This window comes from Coregonus clupeaformis, unplaced genomic scaffold, assembly GCF_020615455.1.
Source record: "Coregonus clupeaformis isolate EN_2021a unplaced genomic scaffold, ASM2061545v1 scaf0667, whole genome shotgun sequence".
In the NCBI taxonomy this organism is placed as follows: Eukaryota; Metazoa; Chordata; class Actinopteri; order Salmoniformes; family Salmonidae; genus Coregonus; species Coregonus clupeaformis.
In genome coordinates, this window is record NW_025534122.1 from 216,871 (window position 1) to 243,101 (window position 26,231).

A 26,231-nucleotide genomic window follows, 5' to 3' on the forward strand; every position below is an offset into this window, starting at 1 on the left:
GATATTAGCTGATGTAAGAAGGGCTATATAAAATAAAATTGATTGATGTGGGAATCGACAGTACAGGACAGATTCATGTGGGAATCGACAGTACAGGACAGATTCATGTGGGAATCGACAGTACAGGACAGATTCATGTGGGAATCGACAGTACAGGACAGATTCATGTGGAGGAATCGACAGTACAGGACAGATTCATGCGGAGGAATCGACAGTACAGGACAGATTGATGTGGATGAATCGACAGTACAGGACAGATTCATGTGGAGGAATCGACAGTACAGGACAGATTCATGTGGAGGAATCGACAGTACAGGACAGATTCATGTGGAGGAATCGACAGTACAGGACAGATTCATGTGGGAATCGACAGTACAGGACAGATTCATGTGGAGGAATCGACAGTACAAGACAGATTCATGTGGGAATCGACAGTACAGGACAGATTCATGTGGAGGAATCGACAGTACAAGACAGATTCATGTGGGAATCGACAGAACAGGACAGATTCATGTGGAGGAATCGACAGTACAAGACAGATTAATGTGGGAATCGACAGTACAAGACAGATTCATGTGGAGGAATCGACAGTACAGGACAGATTCATGTGGAGGAATCGACAGTACATGTGGGAATCGACAGTACAGGACAGATTCATGTGGAGGAATCGACAGTACAAGACAGATTAATGTGGGAATCGACAGTACAGGACAGATTCATGTGGAGGAATCGACAGTACAGGACAGATTCATGTGGAGGAATCGACAGTACAGGACAGATTCATGTGGAGGAATCGACAGTACAGGACAGATTCATGTGGGAATCGACAGTACAGGACAGATTCATGTGGGAATCGACAGTACAGGACAGATTCATGTGGAGGAATCGACAGTACAGGACAGATTCATGTGGGAATCGACAGTACAGGACAGATTCATGTGGGAATCGACAGTACAGGACAGATTCATGTGGGAATCGACAGTACAGGACAGATTCATGTGGGAATCGACAGTACAGGACAGATTCATGTGGAGGAATCGACAGTACAGGACAGATTCATGTGGAGAAATCGACAGTACAGGACAGATTCATGTGGAGGAATCGACAGTACAGGACAGATTCATGTGGGAATCGACAGTACAGGACAGATTCATGTGGGGATCGACAGAACAGGACAGATTCATGTGGGAATCGACAGTACAGGACAGATTCATGTGGGAATCAACAGTACAGGACAGATTCATGTGGGAATCAACAGTACAGGACAGATTCATGTGGGAATCAACAGTACAGGACAGATTCATGTGGGAATCGACAGTACAGGACAGATTCATGTGGGAATCGACAGTACAGGACAGATTCATATGGGAATCGACAGTACAGGACAGATTCATGTGGGAATCGACAGTACAGGACAGATTCATGTGGAGGAATCGACAGTACAGGACAGATTCATGTGGAGGAATCGACAGTACAGGACAGATTCATGTGGGAATCGACAGTACAGGACAGATTCATATGGGAATCGACAGTACAGGACAGATTCATGTGGGAATCGACAGTACAGGACAGATTCATGTGGGAATCAACAGTACAGGACAGATTCATGCGGAGGAATCGACAGTACAGGACAGATTCATGTGGAGGAATCGACAGTACAGGACAGATTCATGTGGGAATCGACAGTACAGGACAGATTCATGTGGGAATCGACAGTACAGGACAGATTCATGTGGAGGAATCGACAGTACAGGACAGATTCATGTGGGAATCGACAGTACAGGACAGATTCATGTGGGAATCAACAGTACAGGACAGATTCATGTGGGAATCGACAGTACAGGACAGATTCATGTGGGAATCGACAGTACAGGACAGATTCATGTGGAGGAATCGACAGTTCAGGACAGATTCAGAAGCATGAAAAGGAAAAGAGGGGGTGAAAGAAGAACTTTGGGGATTTTATTGTTTTGTTTTGTTTTGTTTTCTATGTCTTGTGAATACATGCCCACTAAGAATCTTGAGGACACTATTTTCATTGTAGCTGTTTATGTTGTTCATCAACGCCTTACATGATGTTTAAAGTCAATATGAGACAACAAATTTAAAGATCCATCTCAATATCACATGTTGTGGATAATACTTAAGATAGGAATACATTAACCTCTAAAAGTCTGCTAAAAGTCTGCTAAGCTAACATATGGAATTGTTTTAAGATGGTCATACCATGGATCATTTATTTTGAATATTAGGTATAAATTAATATTGAAAATAATATTTGATAAAACATTGAATTTGGTCTTTACTACTATAGCCGATAACAACACATTCATAAATGGTAAAAATACAGTAAAAAATAAATCATTAGGAATAAGGTTCTGAAGTGTCTGTCCTATATCTAGGAGATACAAGAAAGTTCAGGAAATATTCTAGGTTTTTTGGACACATATTTAACCCCTTATTTTTGTTGGCACAAAACTACCTCCATACTTCCAGTCATTTGTATGGGTTACCTTCAACGGATACCATCGTGTTGGTGAGAGTCTCCCCTTTCCACAGTGGGTTCATGTTATTCTCTAGAAGACCAAACCGTTCGGACCGTACATACGTTTCCGTGAGAAGACCGATTTTCGGAATGTCTCATGGTCTGACAAACACCGCTGTAGCTCGGCCACCTTCCACCACAGATGCGGAAGGTCGACACAGGCGGATGTGGTGGATTCAGATGCAGCCCATACAAAAAAAAAAAAAAGATATCTCTCGTCAAAATTGAAGGATTTTGATGCAGATTTTCTTATTATGTTACTTAGATTGACGCACGGGTCCGATGTTCAGAGATGAAGAACTTTCCCTGTTGCTATCTTAGGTAGGGTAAACATATTCAAAATGAATATATTACCAAGGTTGATGTATTTATTCCAAGACTTACCAGTTTCAATTCCATCCAACTTCTTTAAGAAAATAAATGGCCTGCTTTCCAACTGTATTTATGAATGGAAAGACCTCAAGAGTCAAATGGACTGTTTTACACTTCCCCTGTCAAGGTGAAGGCCTTGGACTACCTCATATAAAAACGTATTACTGGGCAGCACAACTACTTTCACTCCAACAAGGGACAGAAGACTCTCCTTGTCCTTGTGCTTGAAGGAGTATTGAAGCCAAAAATGTAATACTCTATGATTAAAAAAATATTCACTATGTTGTGCCAAGGCTTTAAAGAAAAAAAAAACAGACAATCCAATGATTTTCAATTAAATTCGTATTTGGGAAAATGTACATCAATTCATGAAATGGAAGAAAACCATATCGCCAGCCACCACTATTTCGAACAAACCCACATTACCTCCAGCATTTAATGACAATACCTTTAAATCCTGTTTCCAAAGTGGCATCAAGAATGTTGAGCACATGTATTATAATGGCTCTCTACTGTTATTCAATCAACTACAAGAAACGTGGGTGATCCAAGACACATTTCTTTAAATTCTTACAACTAAGAAATCTTATTCAATCTCTTCAACAGAGTCTGGATGAACCTAAAGTATCTAGCATTGAACAAATACGGAAAGAAGTTGGTTGCCAGGTTATGTCAAAGGTTGATAGAATTTCAACTTGATAGCTCAGAACCTATAAGGGAAAAAATGGGAAACAGAGCTCAAAGAAGAAATTGGTGAGAACTATCGGTAACAGATAAGTGAAAATGTTCATATTTGCTCCTACAACCTTAGACATAAATTATTGCAATTTAAGATAATCCATAGGATTCACTACACTACTGCCAGAATTAATGTAATGCACCCAGAAATATGAGTACTGGCATCCAGGGCTTGACTTGGATTAAAATAGGTGCCGGTACACATTTTGGGTGCCAGTATTGTTTATTTTTTAGGTGCAGGAGCTCCACAATACTTTTGAGCTAATAATCTATAAGAGGAACAGGAGCTCAAGCAGTTGAACGTTTAAGGTGCCGGTAATCAGCTCCGGTGAGCTCCTGTCCGAGACAAGCACTGCCGGCACCTCTTATAGAATAATATGAGTACCTTCATCTCGTATATAATATAAGATGTAATATGAGTACCAGCACCTCTTATATAATATTAGCTCTAATATGAGTACCAGCACCTCTTATAGAATATTAGCTCTAACATGAGTACCGGCACCTCTTATAGAATATTAGCTCTAACATGACTACCGGCACCTCTTATGGAATAATATGAGTACCTTCACCTCTTATAGAATATTAGCTCTAATATGAGTACCGGCACCTCTTATAGAATATTAGGTCTAACATGAGTACCGGCACCTCTTATAGAATATTAGCTCTAATATGAGTACCGGCACATCCCATATATTATAAGCTCTAACATGAGTACCGGCACCTCTTATAGAATATTAGCTCTAATATGAGTACCGGCACCTCTTATAGAATATTAGCTCTAACATGAGTACCGGCACCTCTTATAGAATTATATGAGTACCTTCATCTCTTATAGAATATTAGCTCTAATATGAGTAATGACACCTCTTACAGAATAATATGAGTACCGGCACCTCTTATAGAATATTAGCTCTAATATGAGTACCGACACTTCTTATAGAATATTAGCTCTAATATGAGTACCAGCACCTATTATAGAATATTAGCTGTGATATGAGTACCGGCACTTCTTATAGAATATTAGCTCTAATATGAGTACCTTCACCTCTTATAGAATATTAGCTCTAATATGAGTACCGGCACTTCTTATAGAATAATATGAGTACCGGCAACTCTTACAGATTATTAGCTCTAATATGAGTACCGGCACCTCTTACAGAATATTAGCTCTAATATGAGTACCTTGACCTCTTATGGAATAATAGCACTATTTTGAGCACAGGCACCTCTTATAGAATATTAGCTCTATGAGTATCTTCACCCCTTATAGAAAATTAGCTCTAATATGAGTACGGGGACCTCTTATAGAATATTAGCTCTGATATGAGAACCGGCACCTCTTATAGAATAATATGAGTGCCTTCACCTCTTATATAATAATATGAGAACCAGCACCTCTTATAGTAGCTCTAATATGAGTACCGGCACCTCTTATAGAATATTAGCTCTAATATAAGTACCAGCACCTCTTATAGAATTATATGAGTACCTGCACCTCTTATAGAATAATATGAGTACCGGCACCTCTTATAGAATATTAGCTCTAATATGAGTAGCTCTAATATGAGTACCTGCACCTCTTATAGAATATTAGCTCTAATATGAGTACCATCACCTCTTAGAAATTGTACCTCTAATATGAGTACTGGAACCTCTTATAGAATATTAGCTGTGATATGGGTACCTTCACCTCTTATATAATATTAGCTCTGATATGAGTACCGGCACCTCTTGTAGAATATTAGCTGTGATATGAGTACTGGCATCTCTTATAAAATATTAGCTCTGATATGAGTTCGGCACCACTTATAGAATAATAGCTATAATTTGAGTACCGGCACCTCTTATAAAATATAAGCTGTAATATGAGTACCGGCACCTCTTATAGAATATTAGCTCTAATATGAGTACCATCACCTCTTACAAATTGTACCTCTAATATGAGTACTGGAACCTCTTATAGAATATTAGCTGTGATATGAGTACCTTCACCTCTTATAGAATATTAGCTGTGATATGAGTACTGGCATCTCTTATAAAATATTAGCTCTAATATGAGTACCGGCACATCTTACAGAATTGTACCTCTAATATGAGCACTGGAACCTCTTATATAATATTAGCTCTGATATGAGTACCGGCACCTCTTGTAGAATATTAGCTGTGATATGAGTACTGGCACCTCTTATAGAACATTAGCTCTGATATGAGTAAAGGCACCACTTACAGAATAATAGCTATAATTTGAGCACCGGCACCTCTTATAGAATAATATGAGTACCGGCACCTCTTATAGAATATTAGCTCTAATACGAGAACCGGCACCTCTTACAGAGTTGTACCTCTAATATGAGTACTGGAACCTCTTATAGAATATTAGCTGTGATATTAGTACCTTCACCTCTTATAGAATATTAGCTCTAATATGAGTACCGGCACCTCGTATATAATATTAGCTCTGATATGAGTACCGGCACCTATTGTAGAATATTAGCTGTGATATGAGTACTGGCACCTCTTATAGAATATTAGCTCTGATATGAGTACCGGCACCTCTTATAGAATAATAGCTAACATTTGAGGACCGGCACCTCTTATAGAATAATATGAGTACCGGCACCTCTTATAGATTATTAGCTCTAATATGAGTACTGGCACCTCTTATAGAATGTTAGATCAAATATGAGTACCGGCACCTCTTTTAGAGTAAAATGAGTACCTTCACCTCTTATATAATATAAGCTGTAATATGAGTACCGGCACCTCTTATAGAATAATATGAGTACCGGCACCTCCTATAAAATATTAGCTCTAATATGAGTACCAGCATCTTTTATAGAATATTAGCTCTGATATGAGTACCGGCACCTCTTATAGAATATTAGCTCTAATATGAGTACCGGCACCTCTTACAGAATTGTATCTCTAATATTAGTACTGGAACCTCCTATAGATAATTAGCTCTAATATGAGTACCGGCACGTCTTATATAATATTAGCTCTAATATGAGTACCGGCACCTCTTATAGAATATTAGCTCTAATACGAGTACCGGCACCTCTTACAGAATTGTACCTCTAATATGAGTACTGGAACCTCTTATAGAATATTAGCTCTGATATGAGTACCGGCACCTCTTATAGAATAATAGCTATAATTTGAGGACCGGCACCTCTTATAGAATAATATGAGTACTGGCACCTCTTACAGAATTGTACCTCTAATATGAGTACTGGAACCTCTTATAGAATATTAGCTGTGATATGAGTACCTTCACCTCTTATAGAATATTTGCTCTAATATGAGTACCGGCACCTCTTATAGAATAATATGAGTACCGGCACCTCTTATAGAATATTAGCTCTAATACGAGTACTGGCACCTCATAGAATTTTAGGTATAATATGAGTACTGGCACCTCTTATAGGATAATATGAGTACTAGCTTCTCTTATAGAATAATATGAGTACCGACACCTCTTAAATAATAATATGAGTACTGGCACCTCTTATAGGATAATATGAGTACCGACACCTCTTATAGAATAATATGAGTACTGGCTTCTCTTATAGAATAATATGAGTACTGGCACCTCTTATAGGATAATATGGGTACCGGCACCTCTTATAGAATAATATGAGTACTGGCACCTCTTATAGGATAATATGAGTACCGACACCTCTTATAGAATAATATGAGTACTGGCTTCTCTTATAGAATAATATGAGTACTGGCACCTATTATAGGATAATATGGGTACCGGCACCTCTTATAGAATAATATGAGTACTGGCTTCTCTTTTAGAATAATATGAGTACCGACACCTCTTATAGAATAATATGAGTACTGGCACCTCTTATAGGATAATATGAGTACCGGCACCACTTATAGAATAATATGAGTACTGGCTTCTCTTATAGAATAATATGAGTACCGGCACCTCTTATAGAATAATATGAGTACCGACACCTCTTATAGAATAATATGAGTACCGGCAACTCTTATAGGATAATATGAGTACCGGCACCTCTTATAGAATAATATGAGTACTGGCACCTCTTATAGGATAATATAGTCCCGTGTAGCTCAGTTGGTAGAGCATGGCGTTTGCAACGCCAGGGTTGTGGGTTCAATTCTCATGGGGGGCCAGTATGAAAAATATAAAAAATATGTATGCACTCACTAACTGTAAGTCGCTCTGGATAAGAGCGTCTGCTAAATGACTAAAATGTAAATGTAAAAATATGAGTACTGGCACCTCTTATAGGATAATATGAGTACCGGCACCTCTTATAGAATAATATGAGTACTGGCTTCTCTTATAGAATAATATGAGTACCGGCACCTCTTATAGAATAATATGAGTACCGACACCTCTTATAGAATAATATGAGTACCGGCACCTCTTATAGGATAATATGAGTACCGGCACCTCTTATAGAATAATATGAGTACTGGCACCTCTTATAGGATAATATGAGTACCGGCACCTCTTATAGAATAATATGAGTACTGGCTTCTCTTATAGAATAATATGAGTACCGGCACCTCTTATAGAATAATATGAGTACCGGCACCTCTTAATGAATAATGACGTTTTCTTAAACGGTTTGTCTGCACCTTTTTTATTCCACTTCAAGCGTAGCCGAACCACTAATGAAATACAGGATGCGTCCCAAAGTAGCACCCTATTCTCTATACAGTGCACTACTTTTCACTAGAGCCCTCATGGACCGTGGGAAAAGTAGTGCACTATAAAGGGAACAGGGTGCCATTTTGGACGCATTCTCAATGAATATCTACAGATTATACAACCATAAAAAAGAGCACTGAACTCTTCAGCCTTGGAGTAGTCCTGCACGAAAACATACAAAAGGCTCAAAGATAAAAAAAAATCAATTAGTAAAAGGTTTAGCATTAGAGAGATGCTGAATGTCTGTTGGTCACAGCCTGGCATTTAATCAACGATCATCGAAAGACTCAAACTTATATTAGGAGTATTGTTAAAACATAATTAACAAATATACTGTAGTAAAATCTAGTCTCCATTAAAAAAATACTGATAGAAATGTACATATGAAATGTACACATAAAACTGTACATGAGCCTGCAATATAATAAGAATGAACAGGAACTACAACACAAAACGTAACATTTGTATCCCCTTAGTTGACTTCTCCCTCCATTATGGTTCTGTGGTTCTATGATTCCATGTTTCCGTGGTTCTATGGTTCCGTGGTTCTATTACAGTTCTGTGGTTCTAGTACACTGGGGTGGCGTTGCGGATCCCACAGCAGAGAACCATGGTGAAGATCATCTCAAAGATCTACAGTGGGAGAAGAAGAGGAAGGCCTTTAAAAATCAAGAATTCAACATCTGTCTGCACTCAGTCAGGACAGCAGAGGTCAGGAGAACCTTTCTGTCTGTGCAGATAGCAACTGTCAAAGGCTTCCAAAGTTGTGTTTACTGTAGCGCGGTGGATTACAGAATATAACAGAAAAGCGATCCAACTGCGGTCCAGGACAGTCTCCACGGTAACACTACTCACCATGATGACAGCGACCACCAGGGCAGCTAGACCAATCAGGCAGAGCTTCTCAGCGAACAGTTCCTTCAGCTTCAGATGACAGCTCTAGTGGGAGGGGAACATAGTGATGGGATTAAGGGACCAACATTTAAACTGTTGCCCCCGTCCGTCCGTCCGTCCGTCCGTCCGCCCCCCCGTCCGTCATACCAATGTGCTGTGTAAAGCATTCATTGAAATAGTACGTAGAGATTTACAGTAATAATGATTATGATTCCCTCCCAGGGGAGAAAGCTGTTTTGGGTCGTCAATTTTTAGCCAATCCAAATATTCCAAAACATCCATTTGAACTATTTCACTGAATATCAAAACATTGGAAAGGGAAAGGGGGGATACCTCGTCAGTTGCACAACTGAATGCGTTCAACCTAAATGTGTCTTCCATATTTAACCCAACCCCTTACGAATCATTGGACATTGACCTGGGGGAACAACGCGATGTGTGAACTGTACCTGTGGTTTCAACAAGGCATCGTCCAGGGTCTTCTTGGGACACAGGGCTCCGGCTACTTGTTTGAATAAGGGGGAATCATCTCCTTTACCACAGCAGTCCAGCTGAGGACACAGGTAGAGACATCCGGTCAGTCATGCCATTGATTGATTAATTGATTTATTGATTGATTAATTGATTGACATTTCTCTCCCCCAGACCTCCCTCAGTTCTATAGAACCATCACAGTACAACTATTACATTGAGGAGAATATATTTTATATTGTTCCAAAAATTAGACCACGGTTATCATGAAATAACTCTGAAATAATATAATGTGCATCTTTTTCCCCTCAACAATAACAGATACATTTTCAACATTGGCTGCATTTACTCCAGCAGCCCAATTCTGATTATTCTTCCCCCACTAATTGGTCTTTTGACCAATCACATCAGATCTTTTCAGACAAGCTCTTTTTCACAGCTGATCTGATTGGTTCAATTGACCAATTAATGAAAAAAATAAGATGTAAACGCAGCCAATTATGATCACAGGATCGACAAGAATAGCTACTGCTTTATGATCACATTACTACATTATTTTATGATCACATTACTACATTATGCTACACTCAATTTAACAGATTGATACGATGATGAAATAACCCAGAGGTGAGAGTGATGACGTACAGTCTCGTGGAACACCTCCAGGACTTTGATAGCAGCTGTTTTGGTGGGGGAGTCTACGACATCCACTGACTTTATGTAAGCCACATCATAGAAGTTAATCATCTCCTTGGAGATCTGGAACGGACAAAGATAGCAAAGCTGGTAAAGTCGATGTGTGTGTGTGTGTGTGTGTGTGTGCATGTGTGTGCGCGTGTGTGTGCGTGTGTCTTACTGTGTCTCGGTTACTGAATCCCCAGATCCCAGCAGCCACCTCACAGGCGAAGAGGCACACCAGCATGAAGAAGAACTGAAAGAGAGATGAATTTGTCAAGCTTTAAACATGGGGATAAGTGTCATCTCAGGGCTTTACCTAACTGAAGGCCAAAACTTGATCTTCTACAAAAAGGATTGTTCTCTGAGAAAGAGAGAACTGGAGGGTTTGTTATTGAGAGATGGGCCCAGAGATTTGAAAGGCTGTGTTACTCTCCTGTGTGTTGAACGGCTGTGTTACTGAGAGAGAGAGCGCTGTAGGGCAGTGTTACTGAGAAAGAGAGCGGTGTTACACAGACACAGAGAGACACAGAGAGACACAGAGAGACACAGAGAGACACAGAGAGACACAGAGAGACACAGAGAGACACAGTGAGACACATAGATGGCTGTGCTACTGAAAGGGAAAGCTGTAGGGATGTGATACTCTCCCATGTTGAGAGGTCTGTCAATATTGCTGTCCATCTAGGATCACTGCACTACGGCTGACCCTGTGCCTCTCAACATGTGTGTATATCTGGATGTTTTAATAAAGGCAAAAGACACATTTAACGTTCTAACCAATGGATAACGAAATATATATTCCATTCCTGAGAGAGAGCGCTATAGGGCCGTGCTACTCTCCAATGTTGGAGCGTATGCCCTTAGAGACGCGGTGTGTTTGCTGCCCTCTAGTGTTCACTCACTCACCGTTCCCAGGAGACACTGAGATTCCTGGATGGCACCATAGCAACCAAGGAACCCTACAAACATCATCACAGCTCCCACCGCTATCAGGATGTACACACCTAGAGAAGAAGAAACAACTCCATTGGTCCCACAGTGAAAAAAGCTTAAATTAATCTGCTTGGTCTGCCCTCATATTGAGCCTCACGTTGAAGTGTTTTGCCATTTTCTTTTCAGGACAACCTAGTAGAATTAAACCATTTGACATAAACAGTTGGATTCATGAGTGTTATTGACAAATGTCAATAAACAAATAAGGTCCAGCAAGCAAAAATCTGATAAAAAATAGAATCCAATAAAGTAAAATGTTATTGGTCGCATACACATACTGTATTTAGCAGATGTTATTGCGGTTGGAGCGAAATGCTTGTGTTCCTAGCTCCAATCGTGCAGTAGTTTCTAACAATTCACAACAATACACACAAATCTAAAAGTAAAATAATGGAATTAAGAAATATAGAAATATTAGGACAAGCAATGTCGGAGTATATATAGACACACTACAGTTCAAAAGTTTGGGGTCACTTCGAGATTTCCTTGTTTTCGAAAGAAAATGAACAAAAAAATAATTAAAATAACATCAAATTGATCAGAAATACAGTGTAGACATTGTTAATGTTGTAAATGGCTATTGTAGCTGGAAGCGGCTGATTTGTAATGGAATATCTACATAGGCGTACAGAGGCCCATTATCAGCAACCATCAGTCCTGTGTTCCAATGGCACGTTGTGTTTGCTAATCCAAGTTTATCATTTTAAAAGCCTAATTGATCATTAGAAAACCCTTTTGCAACTATGTTAGCACAGCTGAAAATATCAAAATTACTGATATTTAATCCTAGTAAAAATTCCTTGTTTTACTGTGGATATAGATACTTTTGTATCTGTTTCCTCCTTTGCTGTTGTTCTGGGATTGATTTGCACTTTTCGCACCAAAGTACGTTCATCTCTAGGAGACAGAATGCGTCTCCTTCCTGAGCGGTATGGCGGCCTGCGTGGTCCCATGGTGTTTATACTTGCGTACTGTCGTTTGTACAGATGAACGTGGTACCTTCAGGCGTTTGGAAATTGCTCCCAAGGATGAACCAGACTTGTGGAGGTCTACAATATTTTTTCTGAGGTCTTGGCTGATTTCTTATGATTTTCCCATGGATGTCAAGCAAAGAGGCACTGAGTTTGAAGGTAGGCCTTGAAATACATCCACAGGTACACCTCCAAATGACTCAAATTATGTCAATTAGCCTATCAGAAGCTTCTAAGGCCATGACATCAATTTCTGGGATTATCCAAGCTGTTTAAAGGCACAGTAAACTTAGTGTATGTAAACTTCTGACCCACTGGAATTGCGATACAGTGAATTATAAGTGAAATCATCTGTCTGTAAACAATTGTTGGAAAAATGACTTGTGTCATGCACAAAGTAGATGTCCTAACCGACTTGCCAAAACGATAGTTTGTTAACAAGACATGTGGTTGAAGTGTGGTTGAAAAACAAGTTTTAATGAATCCAACCTAAGTGTGTGTAAACTTCCGACTTCAACTGTATATGTGTGTGATGGCATGTATAGGCATTATGGACAGTATGGGGATAGAATATGTAGTATATCTGAAGAATACGTAGGATAGAATAGCATACGTACAGCAATAGTGTTCCATTATTAAAGTGACCAGTGATTCCATGTCTATGTACATAGGGCAGCAGCCTCTAAGGTGCAGGGTTGAGTAACCGGGTGGTAGCCGGCTAGTGACAGTGACTAAAATTGGGGAAATTCCCTTTAAAAGGCGCATTGTCTGCAGTCTAGTGTTCTGCTCTGTACACACATTGGATTGAATCTTGGTTTATGTGGGAAACACCACCAGGTGGCAGTATGATAAGTCCGTATGATAAGTCAGTATGATAACCCCCACAGAAACCAACTATTGTAACAGAGTTCTTGGTCTTTTTCCTGGTGGTGTCCCTGTCCAAAGATATGACATGTGAGACGAAGAGGGCATCCTGTAAGATCCTTTTACTGGGACAGGAAGACTTTCCAGATCCATCCTGACTGAGAGGGAGGAGGAATCACACACACATACACGCATACACATTACACACATACACACAAACGAATACACACACATACTGACAGCGACGTGGACCCAGGCAGGAAATGCCGCCCTCCCCTCTGCCCACAAACGATAGGGTTTAATATTTTCCCGAAATTCCTCTGGTCCTCTGTAGCTCAGTTGGTAGAGCATGGCGCTTGCAACCCAGGATTGTGGGTTCAATTCCCACGGGGGACCAGTATTAAAATGTATGCACTCACTAACTGTAAGTCGCTAAATGACTAAAATGTAAATGTAGTTGGTATGACATGGTCCTCTGTAGTTCAGTTGGTAGAACATGGTCCTCTGTAGTTCAGTTGGTAGAGCATGGTCCTCTGTAGTTCAGTTGGTAGAACATGGTCCTCTGTAGTTCAGTTGGTAGAACATGGTCCTCTGTAGTTCAGTTGGTAGAGCATGGTCCTCTGTAGTTCAGTTGGTAGAACATGGTCCTCTGTAGTTCAGTTGGTAGAACATGGTCCTCTGTAGTTCAGTTGGTAGAGCATGGTCCTCTGTAGTTCAGTTGGTAGAACATGGTCCTCTGTAGTTCAGTTGGTAGAGCATGGTCCTCTGTAGTTCAGTTGGTAGAGCATGGTCCTCTGTAGTTCAGTTGGTAGAACATGGTCCTCTGTAGTTCAGTTGGTAGAACATGGTCCTCTGTAGTTCAGTTGGTAGAACATGGTCCTCTGTAGTTCAGTTGGTAGAACATGGTCCTCTGTAGTTCAGTTGGTAGAACATGGTCCTCTGTAGTTCAGTTGGTAGAACATGGTCCTCTGTAGTTCAGTTGGTAGAACATGGTCCTCTGTAGTTCAGTTGGTAGAGCATGGTCCTCTGTAGTTCAGTTGGTAGAGCATGGTCCTCTGTAGTTCAGTTGGTAGAACATGGTCCTCTGTAGTTCAGTTGGTAGAACATGGTCCTCTGTAGTTCAGACAAACACACACACTCCTAATCCACCCTGACAGAGCAGTCTAAAGACACTGTGAAAAGCTCTGAGTCTTCTATAACCCCTCTAACACAGGGTTGGGCAATCATTTTGGATCGAGTGCCGCATCGGAATTCTCAAAATTCAGTGGAGGGCCGCACAGATTTGTTTGGGACTGCTTTTTTAGTTCATTGTTTAGCTAGCTAGCTACATGTCTTAACAAACGACTCCACTATGCAAGTATCCATTTCAGTAGGGCGAGTAAAATGGTCAGATAATCATCTCAGGGGCCTACCGAGTGGTGCAGTGGTCTAAGGCACTGCATCACAGTGCTTGAGGCGTCACTACAGACCTGTGTTCGATCCCAGGCTGTGTCACAACCGGCAGTGACCGGGAGTCCTATAGGGCGGCGCACAATTGGCCCAGCGTCGTCCGGGTTATGGGGAGGGTTTGGCCAGGGGGGCTTTACTTGGCTCATAACGTTTTAGCGACTACTTGTGGCGGGCCGGGCGCCTGCAGGCTGACTTCGGTCGTCAGTTGAACGGTGTTTCCTTCGCATACTGGTGCAGCTGGCTTCCAGGTTAAGTGTGCGGGTGTTAAGGAGTGTGGTTTGGCGGGTCATGTTTCGGAGGACGCATGACTCAACCTTCGCCTCTCCTGAGCCCGTTGGGAAGTTGCAGCGATGAGACAAGATCGTAATCAGAATTTAATTGAAATTGTGAGAAAAAAAAGGCGCTAAAAATATATATATTTCAGAATAATTATTGTTACCCAGCCCTGCTCTAACATCTCTCTTTTCGTCTGTCTGTCTGTCTGTCTGTCTGTCTGTCTGTCTGTCTGTCTGTCTGTCTGTCTGTCTGTCTGTCTCTCTCTCTCTCTCTCTCTCTCTCTCTCTCTCTCTCTCTGTCTCTCTCTCTCTCTCTCTCTCTCTCTCTCTCTCTCTCTCTCTCTCCCTCCCTCCCTCCCTCCCTCCCTCTCTCTCTCTCTCCCTCTCTCCCTCTCTCTCTCTCTCTCTCTCTCTCTCTCTTTCTCTTTCTCTTTCTCTTTCTCTTTCTCTTTCTCTCTCTCCCTTTCTCTCACCACCCTCCCAGTGACCCTAGGGCCCTCTCCATTTGTCCGTCTCTCTCTTCCAGGCGTTTCTGTTTCTGTTGTGCTGGCAGGGAGTAGGGACTAAGCTTTTCTCTATGTAGTGCTCTTTTAACCAGAGCCCAGGGGGTTGAAGTCAAAAGTAGTGCACTATATAGTGAATAGGGTGCCATTTGGGACTCAGCCAAGGAGCAGCATTCCCCTCCATCACTATAACAACAACCCTTTAAGCTCTGACAGGGTATAGAGAGCTGAAGGGAGAGGGTCTGAATACGGTGTCGTTTGGGACGCATCCAGGGACTAGGTTAAACCACCAGGGAAGTTTATTTATTTATAGCTTCTCCGGTTGGCAAACATCAGCTAAAACCCTCCATTTGGATAGAGATCCCTAAAATGGAGTTCCCTCTAATTCCCACAGTTCTGACAGTTTAAAGACGACTACGTTATTGACCCAGATACTCCACATCAGAGACCTCTATAGTTACGGGAACATAAAGTTATATATGGGATATGTAGAATTATACGTGGCTCTTACATAAGTCTTATACAGTATGTGGCTCTTATATAATTCTTAGAATGATATTAGTTAAGGGTCTAGTCCATATCCAAGTTTGACTTCATAATCATTGAGTTGAGAAAAACCCAATAATGTTTCAATGTATCTTTAATGCACCATCAATGATAGCCCTTAAATTATGCTAATAGTTAAAAATCCTATTGTTTTTGGCTGATGATCGGGATGGCTGTAAATATAGACATAGGTGACGAGGGAGGATGACAGGTGACTAGAGGGAGGATGACAGGTGACAAGAGGGAGGATGACAGGTGACAAAAGGGAGGATGACAGGTGACGAGAGGGAGGATGACAGGTGATGAGAGGGAGGATGACAGGTGACAAGAGGGAGGATGACAGGTGACAAGAGGGAGGATGACAGGTGACAAGAGGGAGGATGACAGATGACAAGAGGGAGGATGACAGTTGACAAGAGGGAGGATGACAGGTGATGAGAGGGAGGATGACAGGTGACAAGAGGGAGGATGACAGGTGATGAGAGGGAGGATGACAGGTGACAAGAGGGAGGATGACAGGTGACAAGAGGGAGGATGACAGGTGACGAGAGGGAGGATGACAGGTGACAAGTGGGAGGATGACAGGTGACAAGAGGGAGGATGACAGGTGACAAGAGGGAGGATGACAGGTGACGAGAGGGAGGATGACAGGTGACAAGAGGGAGGATGACAGGTGACAAGAGGGAGGATGACAGGTGACAAGAGGGAGGATGACAGGTGACAAGAGGGAGGATGACAGATGACAAGAGGGAGGATGACAGATGACAAGAGGGAGGATGACAGGTGACAAGAGGGAGGATGACAGATGACAAGAGTGAGGATGACAGGTGACAAGAGGGAGGATGACAGGTGACAAGAGGGAGGATGACAGGTGACAAGAGGGAGGATGACAGGTGACAAGAGGGAGGATGACAGATGACAAGAGTGAGGATGACAGGTGACAAGAGGGAGGATGACAGGTGACAAGAGGGAGGATGACAGGTGACAAGAGGGAGGATGACAGGTGACAAGAGGGAGGATGACAGGTGACAAGAGGGAGGATGACAACACTATGGAGATAAGGCTCTTTGTGAGTTAATAATAGTCCTCCTTCCATGTCTTCTACCTTCTCTCTCTCTCTCTCTCTCTCTCTCTCTCTCTCTCTCTCTCTCTCTCTGTCTGTCTCCCTCCCTCCCTCACTCCCTCCCTCCCTCCCTCCCTCCCTCCATCCCACCTGCCTTCTCTCTCTCTCTCTCTCTCTCTCTCTCTCTCTCTCTCTCTCTCTCTCTCTCTCTCTCTCTCTCTCTCTCTCTCTCTCTCTCTCTCTCTCTTTCTCTTTCTCTCTCTCCCTTTTGCTCTCTCTCTCTCTCTCTATCACTATCTCTCACCACCCTCCCAGTGACCCTAGGGCCCTCTCCATTTGTCCGTCTCTCTCTTCCAGGCGTTTCTGTTTTTGTTGTGCTGCCAGGGAGTAGGGACTAAGCTATGCAATAAAGGTCCCAAATGGCACCCTTTTCTCTATGTAGTGCTCTTTTAACCAGAGCCCAGGGGGTTGAAGTCAAAAGTAGTGCACTATATAGTGAATAGGGTGCCATTTGGGACTCATTTGGGAGCAGCACATTTGGGAGCAGCATTCCCCTCCATCACTATAACAACAACCCTTTAAGCTCTGACAGGGTATAGAGAGCTGAAGGGAGAGGGTCTGAATACGGTGTCGTTTGGGACGCATCCAGGGACTAGGTTAAACCACCAGGGAAGTTTATTTATTTATAGCTTCTCCGGTTGGCAAACATCAGCTAAAACCCTCCATTTGGATAGAGATCCCAAAAATGGAGTTCCCTCTAATTCCCACAGTTCTGACAGTTTAAAGACGACTACGTTATTGACCCAGATACTCCACATCAGAGACCTCTATAGTTACGGGAACATAAAGTTATATATGGGATATGTAGAATTATACGTGGCTCTTACATAAGTCTTATACAGTATGTGGCTCTTATATAATTCTTAGAATGATATTAGTTAAGGGTCTAGTCCACATCCAAGTTTGACTTCATAATCATTGAGTTGAGAAAAACCCAATAATGTTTCAATGTATCTTTAATGCACCATCAATGATAGCCTTTAAATTATGCTAATAGTTAAAAATCCTATTGTTTTTGGCTGATGATCGGGATGGCTGTAAATATAGACATAGGTGACGAGGGAGGATGACAGGTGACTAGAGGGAGGATGACAGGTGACAAGAGGGAGGATGACAGGTGACAAAAGGGAGGATGACAGGTGACGAGAGGGAGGATGACAAGAGGGAGGATGACAGGTGACAAGAGGGAGGATGACAGGTGACAAGAGGGAGGATGACAGATGACAAGAGGGAGGATGACAGTTGACAAGAGGGAGGATGACAGGTGATGAGAGGGAGGATGACAGGTGACAAGAGGGAGGATGACAGGTGATGAGAGGGAGGATGACAGGTGACAAGAGGGAGGATGACAGGTGACGAGAGGGAGGATGACAGGTGACAAGTGGGAGGATGACAGGTGACAAGAGGGAGGATGACAGGTGACAAGAGGGAGGATGACAGGTGACAAGAGGGAGGATGACAGATGACAAGAGGGAGGATGACAGATGACAAGAGGGAGGATGACAGGTGACAAGAGGGAGGATGACAGATGACAAGAGTGAGGATGACAGGTGACAAGAGGGAGGATGACAGGTGACAAGAGGGAGGATGACAGGTGACAAGAGGGAGGATGACAGGTGACAAGAGGGAGGATGACAGGTGACAAGAGGGAGGATGACAACACTATGGAGATAAGGCTCTTTGTGAGTTAATAATAGTCCTCCTTCCATGTCTTCTACCTCTCTCTCTCTCTCTCTCTCTCTCTCTCTCTCTCTCTCTCTCTCTCTCTCTCTCTCTTGCCATCTCTCTCACACACACACACACACACACACACACACACACACAAACACACAACCTGCTGAGAGGGAGAACATGCATGTTGTGAAAATGATCAATACAGATGGATATGAAAGATATTTCTATACCAGTAACAACTTATCGGTAAACCAGACACGGCAAAAATGCTTTTATTGTGGACTTTTTCAACCACTTATGTCTTCCTTTTTCTTCCCACCAATGTATCACCGAACTTCCCTCTTCACAGTCTTGTTACTTGTTGATAACCCTAACCCCACATTCAAATTATTCTGGTAATCAAACATTCAGCTTTTTCAACTAGTTGGTCAAGTACAAGGCTTTAATCATCAGTGGCACTTCTTTCAACACTCTCCACCCACTAGTCTGTCACAGAATAAACTACAGAGTCCGACTACGGAATCAACTACAGAGTCCGACTACAGAATCAACTACAGAGCCAGAGGACGTCCTCAACAACACACAGATTGTCTGTCCGTCTGTCCTCCTACTGCGCTAGTGGTGACTGACAGCTGCCTTGTCTGTACCACCAACGCCTTCAGCTGGTCTGGGAGGAGGGGAGCCCAGGAGCGGGTGTATATTTCTAAGTTTCCAGCCCTACATAAACACCAGTTTGGAGTTTCCAGGCAGGCTAAAAAAAAAAAAAAACACTCTCAACTCTAATTTATAAGGAGCCCAGATGTACAAGATTATTTTAATTATGCAAAGGGCGTGTGTTTGAGTGGTAGGAGAGAAGAAAGCCACTGCATCGCTGTACCCCCTCCAATCATCAGTTTGCCCTGGCTGGTTGGGCTGGTTGGACTGTTCCCTGCTATAAAAGCATGGTGTCCCACCAGGAGGTTTACCGTCTCTGTGTACTTAACTGAGGTAAGTATGGGAGTGGAGAAACCTACATTTGAATTAATGGGCGCTATATTTTGCTACCACAACAAACAGAATAGCCTAAAGCCTACATGCAGACTTGTGGAACCCTTTGAAACGTTCAGACCATGTATATTTTAAAGTGGTCATTATGGGGCCAAGGTAGAAGAGGCTGAGAGTGAAATAAGTGATGGTGAAGTAACCCTTAACTCTGCAGGAATAATACAGTAACCCTGAACTCTGCAGGAATAATACAGTTAATGTGTCTTTGCAGGTCCTGGGGTTGGACACACCCAAAGACACCCAGCCGACCAACATTGGGGTTTCCAGCGTTATAGAGGCCTGCTGTCTGTACATTGGTGTCCGGAATTATTGACAACCTTGATAAAGAAATTATTTTATTTGATACTAATACAAATGCTCAGAAAAATAGATTTTGTTTAACAAGTAAGATATATTTTTGCTCAACAAGGTAGGGGTCAAAATGATTGACACCCCTGTTTTCAAAACCTTTAAATACCTCACCTTGTGAGGATAATGGCACTGAGCCTTTTTCTAAAATGTTTATGAGATTGGAGAACACATTGGGAGGGATCTTAGACCGTTCCTCCATACAGAATCCTTCCAGATCCTTGATATCCTTCGTCTGCGCTTATGGACTGCCCTCTTCAATTCAAACCACAGGTTTTCAATGGTGTTCAAATACAGGGCCTGAGATGGCCATTGCAAAATGTTGATTTTGTGGTGAAATAATCATTGCTTTGTGGATGTTGATGTGTGCTTGAGGTTATTGTCTTGCTGGAAGGTTCGCTTGCGGCCAACTTTCAGCCTCCTGGCAGAGGCAACCAGGTCTTTGGCTAAAATGTCCTGGTACTGGGTAAAGTTCATGATGCCTTGGACCTCAACAAGGGCCACAGGACCAGTGGAAGCAAAATAGCCCCATAACATCAAAGATCCACCACCATATTTTACAGTAGGTGTGGGGTTATTTTCTGCATATGATTCCTCATTTCGATGCCAAACCCACCACTGGTGGGCGTGGCCAAAGAGCTCTATGTTAATCTGACCATAGTACTGGTTCCAATCCAAGACCTTTAATGAGAGAATGGCGCCGGAGGGGATGGCTGCCGTTTTACGGGTTCCTAACCAACTGTGCCATTTTGTGTGGTTTTTTTCCGCATTGTTTGTAACTCATCAGAACAGCGATTACTCATCTCGAACTGGACTAAGATTTTTTTCTTTCATGAGTCCGACGCGAAGGATATCCTGTTTCTCCCGAGAACAGGCCCAAATCCCTGTCATTCGCGTGAAGAGAAGACGGAGGTACAGGGGGAGGAGATCTGGGTGCCTTGTGAGAATTCATTGGCGAGTGGGTAACCCGCCTCTACCATCCGTTCTATTGGCCAACGTGCAATCACTGGAGAATAAACTGGATGAGCTCCGTTCAAGACTATCCTACCAACGGGACATTAAAAACTGTAATATCTAATGTTTCACCGAGTCGTGGCTGAACGACGACATATATAATATCCAGTTGGCTGGGTTTTCCGTGCATCGGCAGGACAGAGCAGCTACGTCCGGTAAGACGAGGGGCGGGGGTGTGTGTCTATTTGTCAATAACAGCTGGTGAGGGATGTCTAATATTAAGGAAGTCTCAAGGTATTGCTCGCCTGAGGTAGAGTATCTCATGATAAGCTGTAGACCACACTATCTACCAAGAGAGTTTTCATCTATATTTTTCGTAGCCGTCTATTTACCACCACAAACCGACGCTGGCACTAAGGCCGCACTCAACAAGCTGTATAAGGCCATAAGCAAACAAGAAAATGCTCATCCAGAAGCGGCGCTCCTAGTGGCCGGGGACTTTAATGCAGGCAAAAAACTCTAAACAACCTTTACTCCACACACAGAGACGCATACAAATCTGTCCCTCGCCCTCCATATGGGAAATTTGACCATAATTATATCCTCCTGATTCCTGCTTACAAGCAAAAACTAAAGCAGGATGTAACAGTGACTCGCTCAATATGGAAGTGGTCAGATGACGCAGATGCTAAGCTACAGGACTGTTTTGCTAGCACAGACTGGAACATGTTCCAGGAATCATCCAATGGCATTGAGGAGTATCCCACCTCAGTCACCGGCTTCATCAATAAGTGCATCGACGTCGTCGTCCGCACAGTGACCGTACGTACATATCCCAACCAGAAGCCTTGGATTACAGGCAACATCCGCACCGAGCTAAAGGCTAGAGCTGCAGCTTTCAAGGGCCGGGACATAGAAATCCCGCTATGCCCTCAGAAGAACCATCAAACAGGCAAAGCGTCAATACAGGACTAAGATTGAATCCTACTACACAGGCTCTGTGGCAGGGCTTGCAAATTGTTATGGACAACAAAGAGAAACCCAGCCAAGACCTTTCAACAGGTCAACATTGACTACAGCTCAGCGTTCAACACCATAGTGCCCACAAAGCTCATCACTAAGCTAAGGACCCTGGGACTAAACACCTCCCTCTGCAACTGGATCCTGGACTTCCTGACGGGCCGCCCCCAGGTGGTAAGGGTAGGCAACAACACATCTGCCACACTGATCCTCAACACAGGGGCCCCTCAGGGGTGCATGCTTAGTCCCCTCCTGTACTCCCTGTTCACCCATGACTGCGTGGCCAAGCATGACTCCAACACCATCATTAAGTTTGCTGACGACACAACGGTGATAGGCCTGATCACAGACAATGATGAGACAGCCTATAGGGAGGAGGTCAGAGACCTGGCAGTGTGGAGCTGATCGTGGACTACAGGAAAAGGAGGGCCGAGTATTCACATCGACGGCGTTGTATTGGAGTGGGTCGAGAGTTTCAAGTTTATTGGTGTCCATATCACCAACAAACTATCATGGTCCAAACACACCAAGACAGTCGTGAAGAGGTCATGTCAACGCCTTTTCCCCCTCAGGAGACTCAAAAGATTTGGCATGGGTCTCCAGATCCTCAAAAAGTTCTACAGCTGCACCTTCGAAAGCATCCTGACCGGTTGCATCACTGCCTAGTATGGCAACTGCTCGGCATCCGACTGTAAGGCACTACAGAGGGTAGTGCGTACAGCCCAGTACATCACTGGGGCCAAGCTTCCTGCCATCCAGGACCTATATACTAGGCGGTGTCAGAGGAAGGCCCAAAAAATGGTCAATGGCTCCAGTCACCCTAGTCATAGACTGTTCTCTCTGCTACCGCACGGCAAGTGGTACTGGAGTGCCAAGTCTAGGTCCAAAAGGCTCCTTAACAGCTTCTACCCCCAAGCCATAATACTGCTGAACAATTAATCAAATGGCCATCCGGACTATTTACACTGCTGCTACTTGCTGTTTATTATCTATGCGTAGTCACTTTACCCCTACCTACAGTGCATGTACAAATTACCTTGACTAACCTGTACCCCCGCACATTGACTCGGTACCGGTACCCCCTGTATATAGCCTCGTTATTCGTTATTTTATTGTGTTACTTTTTTATTTTATTTTTTACTTTAGTTTGTTTAGTAAATATTTTCTTAACTCTATTTCTTGAACTGCATTGTTGGTTAACGGATTGTAAGTAAGCATTTCCCGGTATAGTATTCGGCGCATGTGACAAATTGATTTGATTTGAAGTGCCAACGCCGTTTAGCAAACTCCAGGCGTTTACGTTTGTTGGATGACATGAAAAATAGAGCTCTTTGTCCACGCACACCAGTGGTGGCTTTGGCGTCTAACTGAGAATGCATGAGCAGAAAATAACCCCATGTGATCCTTTATGAAGTTCAGTCAGGAGAGACAAGCCCGATTAGGATTCTGTGTCTAAGAACCCCCTGTCTGCTGTCAGAGGTATCAGTGACGTTACAGTCCCATCACCACTTACAGAGAGAGAGAGAGAGAGAGAGAGAGAGAGAGAGAGAGAGAGAGAGAGAGAGAGAGAGCAGAGAGACAGAGAGAGAGAGAGAGAGAGAGAGAGAGAGAAAGAGAGGAGAGAGAGAGAGAGAGAGAGAGAGAGAGAGAGAGAGAGAGAGAGAGAAGAGAGAGGAGAGAGAGAGAGAGAGAGAGAGAGAGAGAGAGAGAGAGAGAGAGAGAGAGAGAGAGAGAGAGATGAGAGAGAGAGAGAGAGAGAGAGAGAGAGAGAGAGAGAGAGAGAGAGAGAGAGAGAGAGAGAGAGAGAGAAGAGAGAGAGAGAGAGAGAGAGAGAGAGAGAGAGAGAGAGAGAGAGAGAGAGAGAGAGGAGAGAGAGAGAGAGAGAGAGAGAGAGAGAGAGAGAGAGAGAGAGAGAGAGAGAAGAGAGAGAGAGAGAGAGAGAGAGAGAGAGAGAGAGAGAGAGAGAGAGAGAGAGAGAGAGAGAGAGAGAGAGAGAGAGAGAGAGAGAGAGAGAGAGGGAGAGAGAGAGGAGAGAGAGAGAGAGAGAGAGAGAGAGAGAGAGAGAGAGAGAGAAAGAGAGAGAGAGAGGAGAGAGAGAGAGAGAGAGAGAGAGAGAGAGAGAGAGAGGGAGAGGGAGAGGGAGAGAGAGAGAGAGAGAGAGCAGAGACAGAGACAGAGACAGAGAGAGAGAGAGAGACAGAGACATAGACAGAGACAGAGACAGAGACAGAGACAGAGAGAGAGAGACGGAGAGAGAGAGAGAGAGACAGAGACAGAGACAGAGACAGAGACAGAGACAGAGACAGAGAGAGAGAGACGGAGAGAGAGAGAGAGAGACGGAGAGAGAGAGACAGAGACAGAGACAGAGAGAGAGAGAGAGAGAGAGAGAGAGAGGAGCCACTCCAGGGTCTGGCGGAACTACGCAGGTCCTCTTCCCTTTCCTGGTTCTTGGCTGTTTGCCTCTTTAGCTACTTCTGGGACCTCCTCACACTAACTCACCAGATCCCCCTGTCTGTTCAACTTGAAAAGCAGAAAGCAGGTCTTTGTGGGGGAGCTCAGTTTGCCTAGCATGGGCCTTCTAATAACAGCAACTTCCTGTTGGGGGAGCTCAGCTTGCCTAGCATGGGCCCTCTGATAACAGCAACTTCCTGTTGTGTGTAGGAGGAGAGGAGGGGTGAGGAGAGGGTGAGGGGGGTGAGGGGGTGAGATTAATGACGGGTGGGGGAAGAAATAGACCCAGGAGGGGGAGAGGAGGAAAGGGAGGGGGGAGGAAGCCATAGTTGTAGTGCTCCTGTATATACAGTCTCCTTGTATAAAAGCATCTGTTAAGTGGGATTTATTATTATACAGAGTGAGGGGGAAGAGAGGGGAGGGGAGGAAGCTAGAGTAAGTTGTATCCCATTCCCCACCCACATGGCAGAGGTTGTGGGTTCAATTCCCACAGGGATCATGGTTACTTACTGATATAGAAGGTGTTTGGAGCCTGCTGGCCTTCAAACTGCTGCATGAGGAGACTGCTGGTCTGGTTGTCATGACGAAGCCATAGTGCCACTCCCAAGATCACACCTCCAGCCAACTGTCAGGGAGAAAGAGAGAGAGAGGGATATTCTGCACAGATTCTGTCAGACTTGGGCCCTGACAGTAAATCTCAGTAAGACAAAAATAATGGTGTTCTAAAAAATGTCCAGTAGCCAAGACAAGAAATACAAATTCCATCTAGACACTGTTGCTCTAAAGCACACAAAGAATTACACCTACTTCGGCCTAAACATCAGCGCCACGGGTAACTTCCACAAAGCTGTGAACCATCAAAGAGACAGGGCAAGAAGGGCCTTCTATTTCATCGAAATGAACATAAAACTCAACATCCCTATTTAGGATCGGCCTAAAAATACTTCAATCAGTTAACGAACCCATTGCCCTCTATGGTTGTGAGTTCTGTGGTCCGCTCACCAACCAAGAATTCACAAAAATGGGACAAACACCTAATTGAGACTCTGCATGCAGAATTCTGCAAAAAATATACTTTGTGTACAACGCAAAACCCCAAACAATGCATACAGAGCAGAATTAGGACTATTCTACAACCACCTAAAAGGAACCCACACATTCCCCCACAAAGTCCTCAGCTACAGAGAGATGAACCTGGAGAAGAGTCCCCTCAGCCAGCCGGTTCTGGGGCTCTGTTCACAAACACAAACAGACCCCACAGAGCCCCAGGACAGAAACGCTATTAAAGACCCAACCAAATTATGAGAAAGCAAAGAATTAACAAATAAACAGAGCAAACTAGAATGCTATTTGTCCCTAAACAGACAGTACACAGTGGCAGAATACCTGACCAATGTGACGGACCCCAAATTAAGAAAATCTTTGATTATGTACAGACTCAGGCCGCAATAGTCAGGTCCTGGCTGCCATAGACAGGCCGCCGTAGGCAGACCTGGCTCCCAAGAGAAGACAGGCTATGTGCCCACTGCCCACAAAATGAGGTGGAAACTGTGCTGCACTTCCTAACCTCCTGCCAAATGTATGACCAGATTAGAGACACATATTTCCACCTATTTAGAGAC

At 43.3% G+C, this 26,231-nt stretch overlaps 1 protein-coding gene across 1 annotated transcript; it reads right to left on the reverse strand.

The window, feature by feature from the left end:
• Positions 1 to 8,267: 8,267 nt before the first annotated feature.
• Positions 8,268 to 25,596, reverse strand: LOC121531579 (CD81 antigen-like). The gene is made up of 7 exons (XM_045216293.1): positions 25,120 to 25,596; positions 11,301 to 11,398; positions 10,573 to 10,647; positions 10,362 to 10,475; positions 9,695 to 9,796; positions 9,207 to 9,290; positions 8,268 to 8,984 (listed from the first exon to the last, which is right to left on the reverse strand). Exons 1-7 carry the CDS (start codon positions 25,163 to 25,165, stop codon positions 8,919 to 8,921), a joined length of 585 nt encoding a protein of 194 aa, XP_045072228.1. The 5' UTR covers positions 25,166 to 25,596; the 3' UTR covers positions 8,268 to 8,918.
• Positions 25,597 to 26,231: the final 635 nt, after the last annotated feature.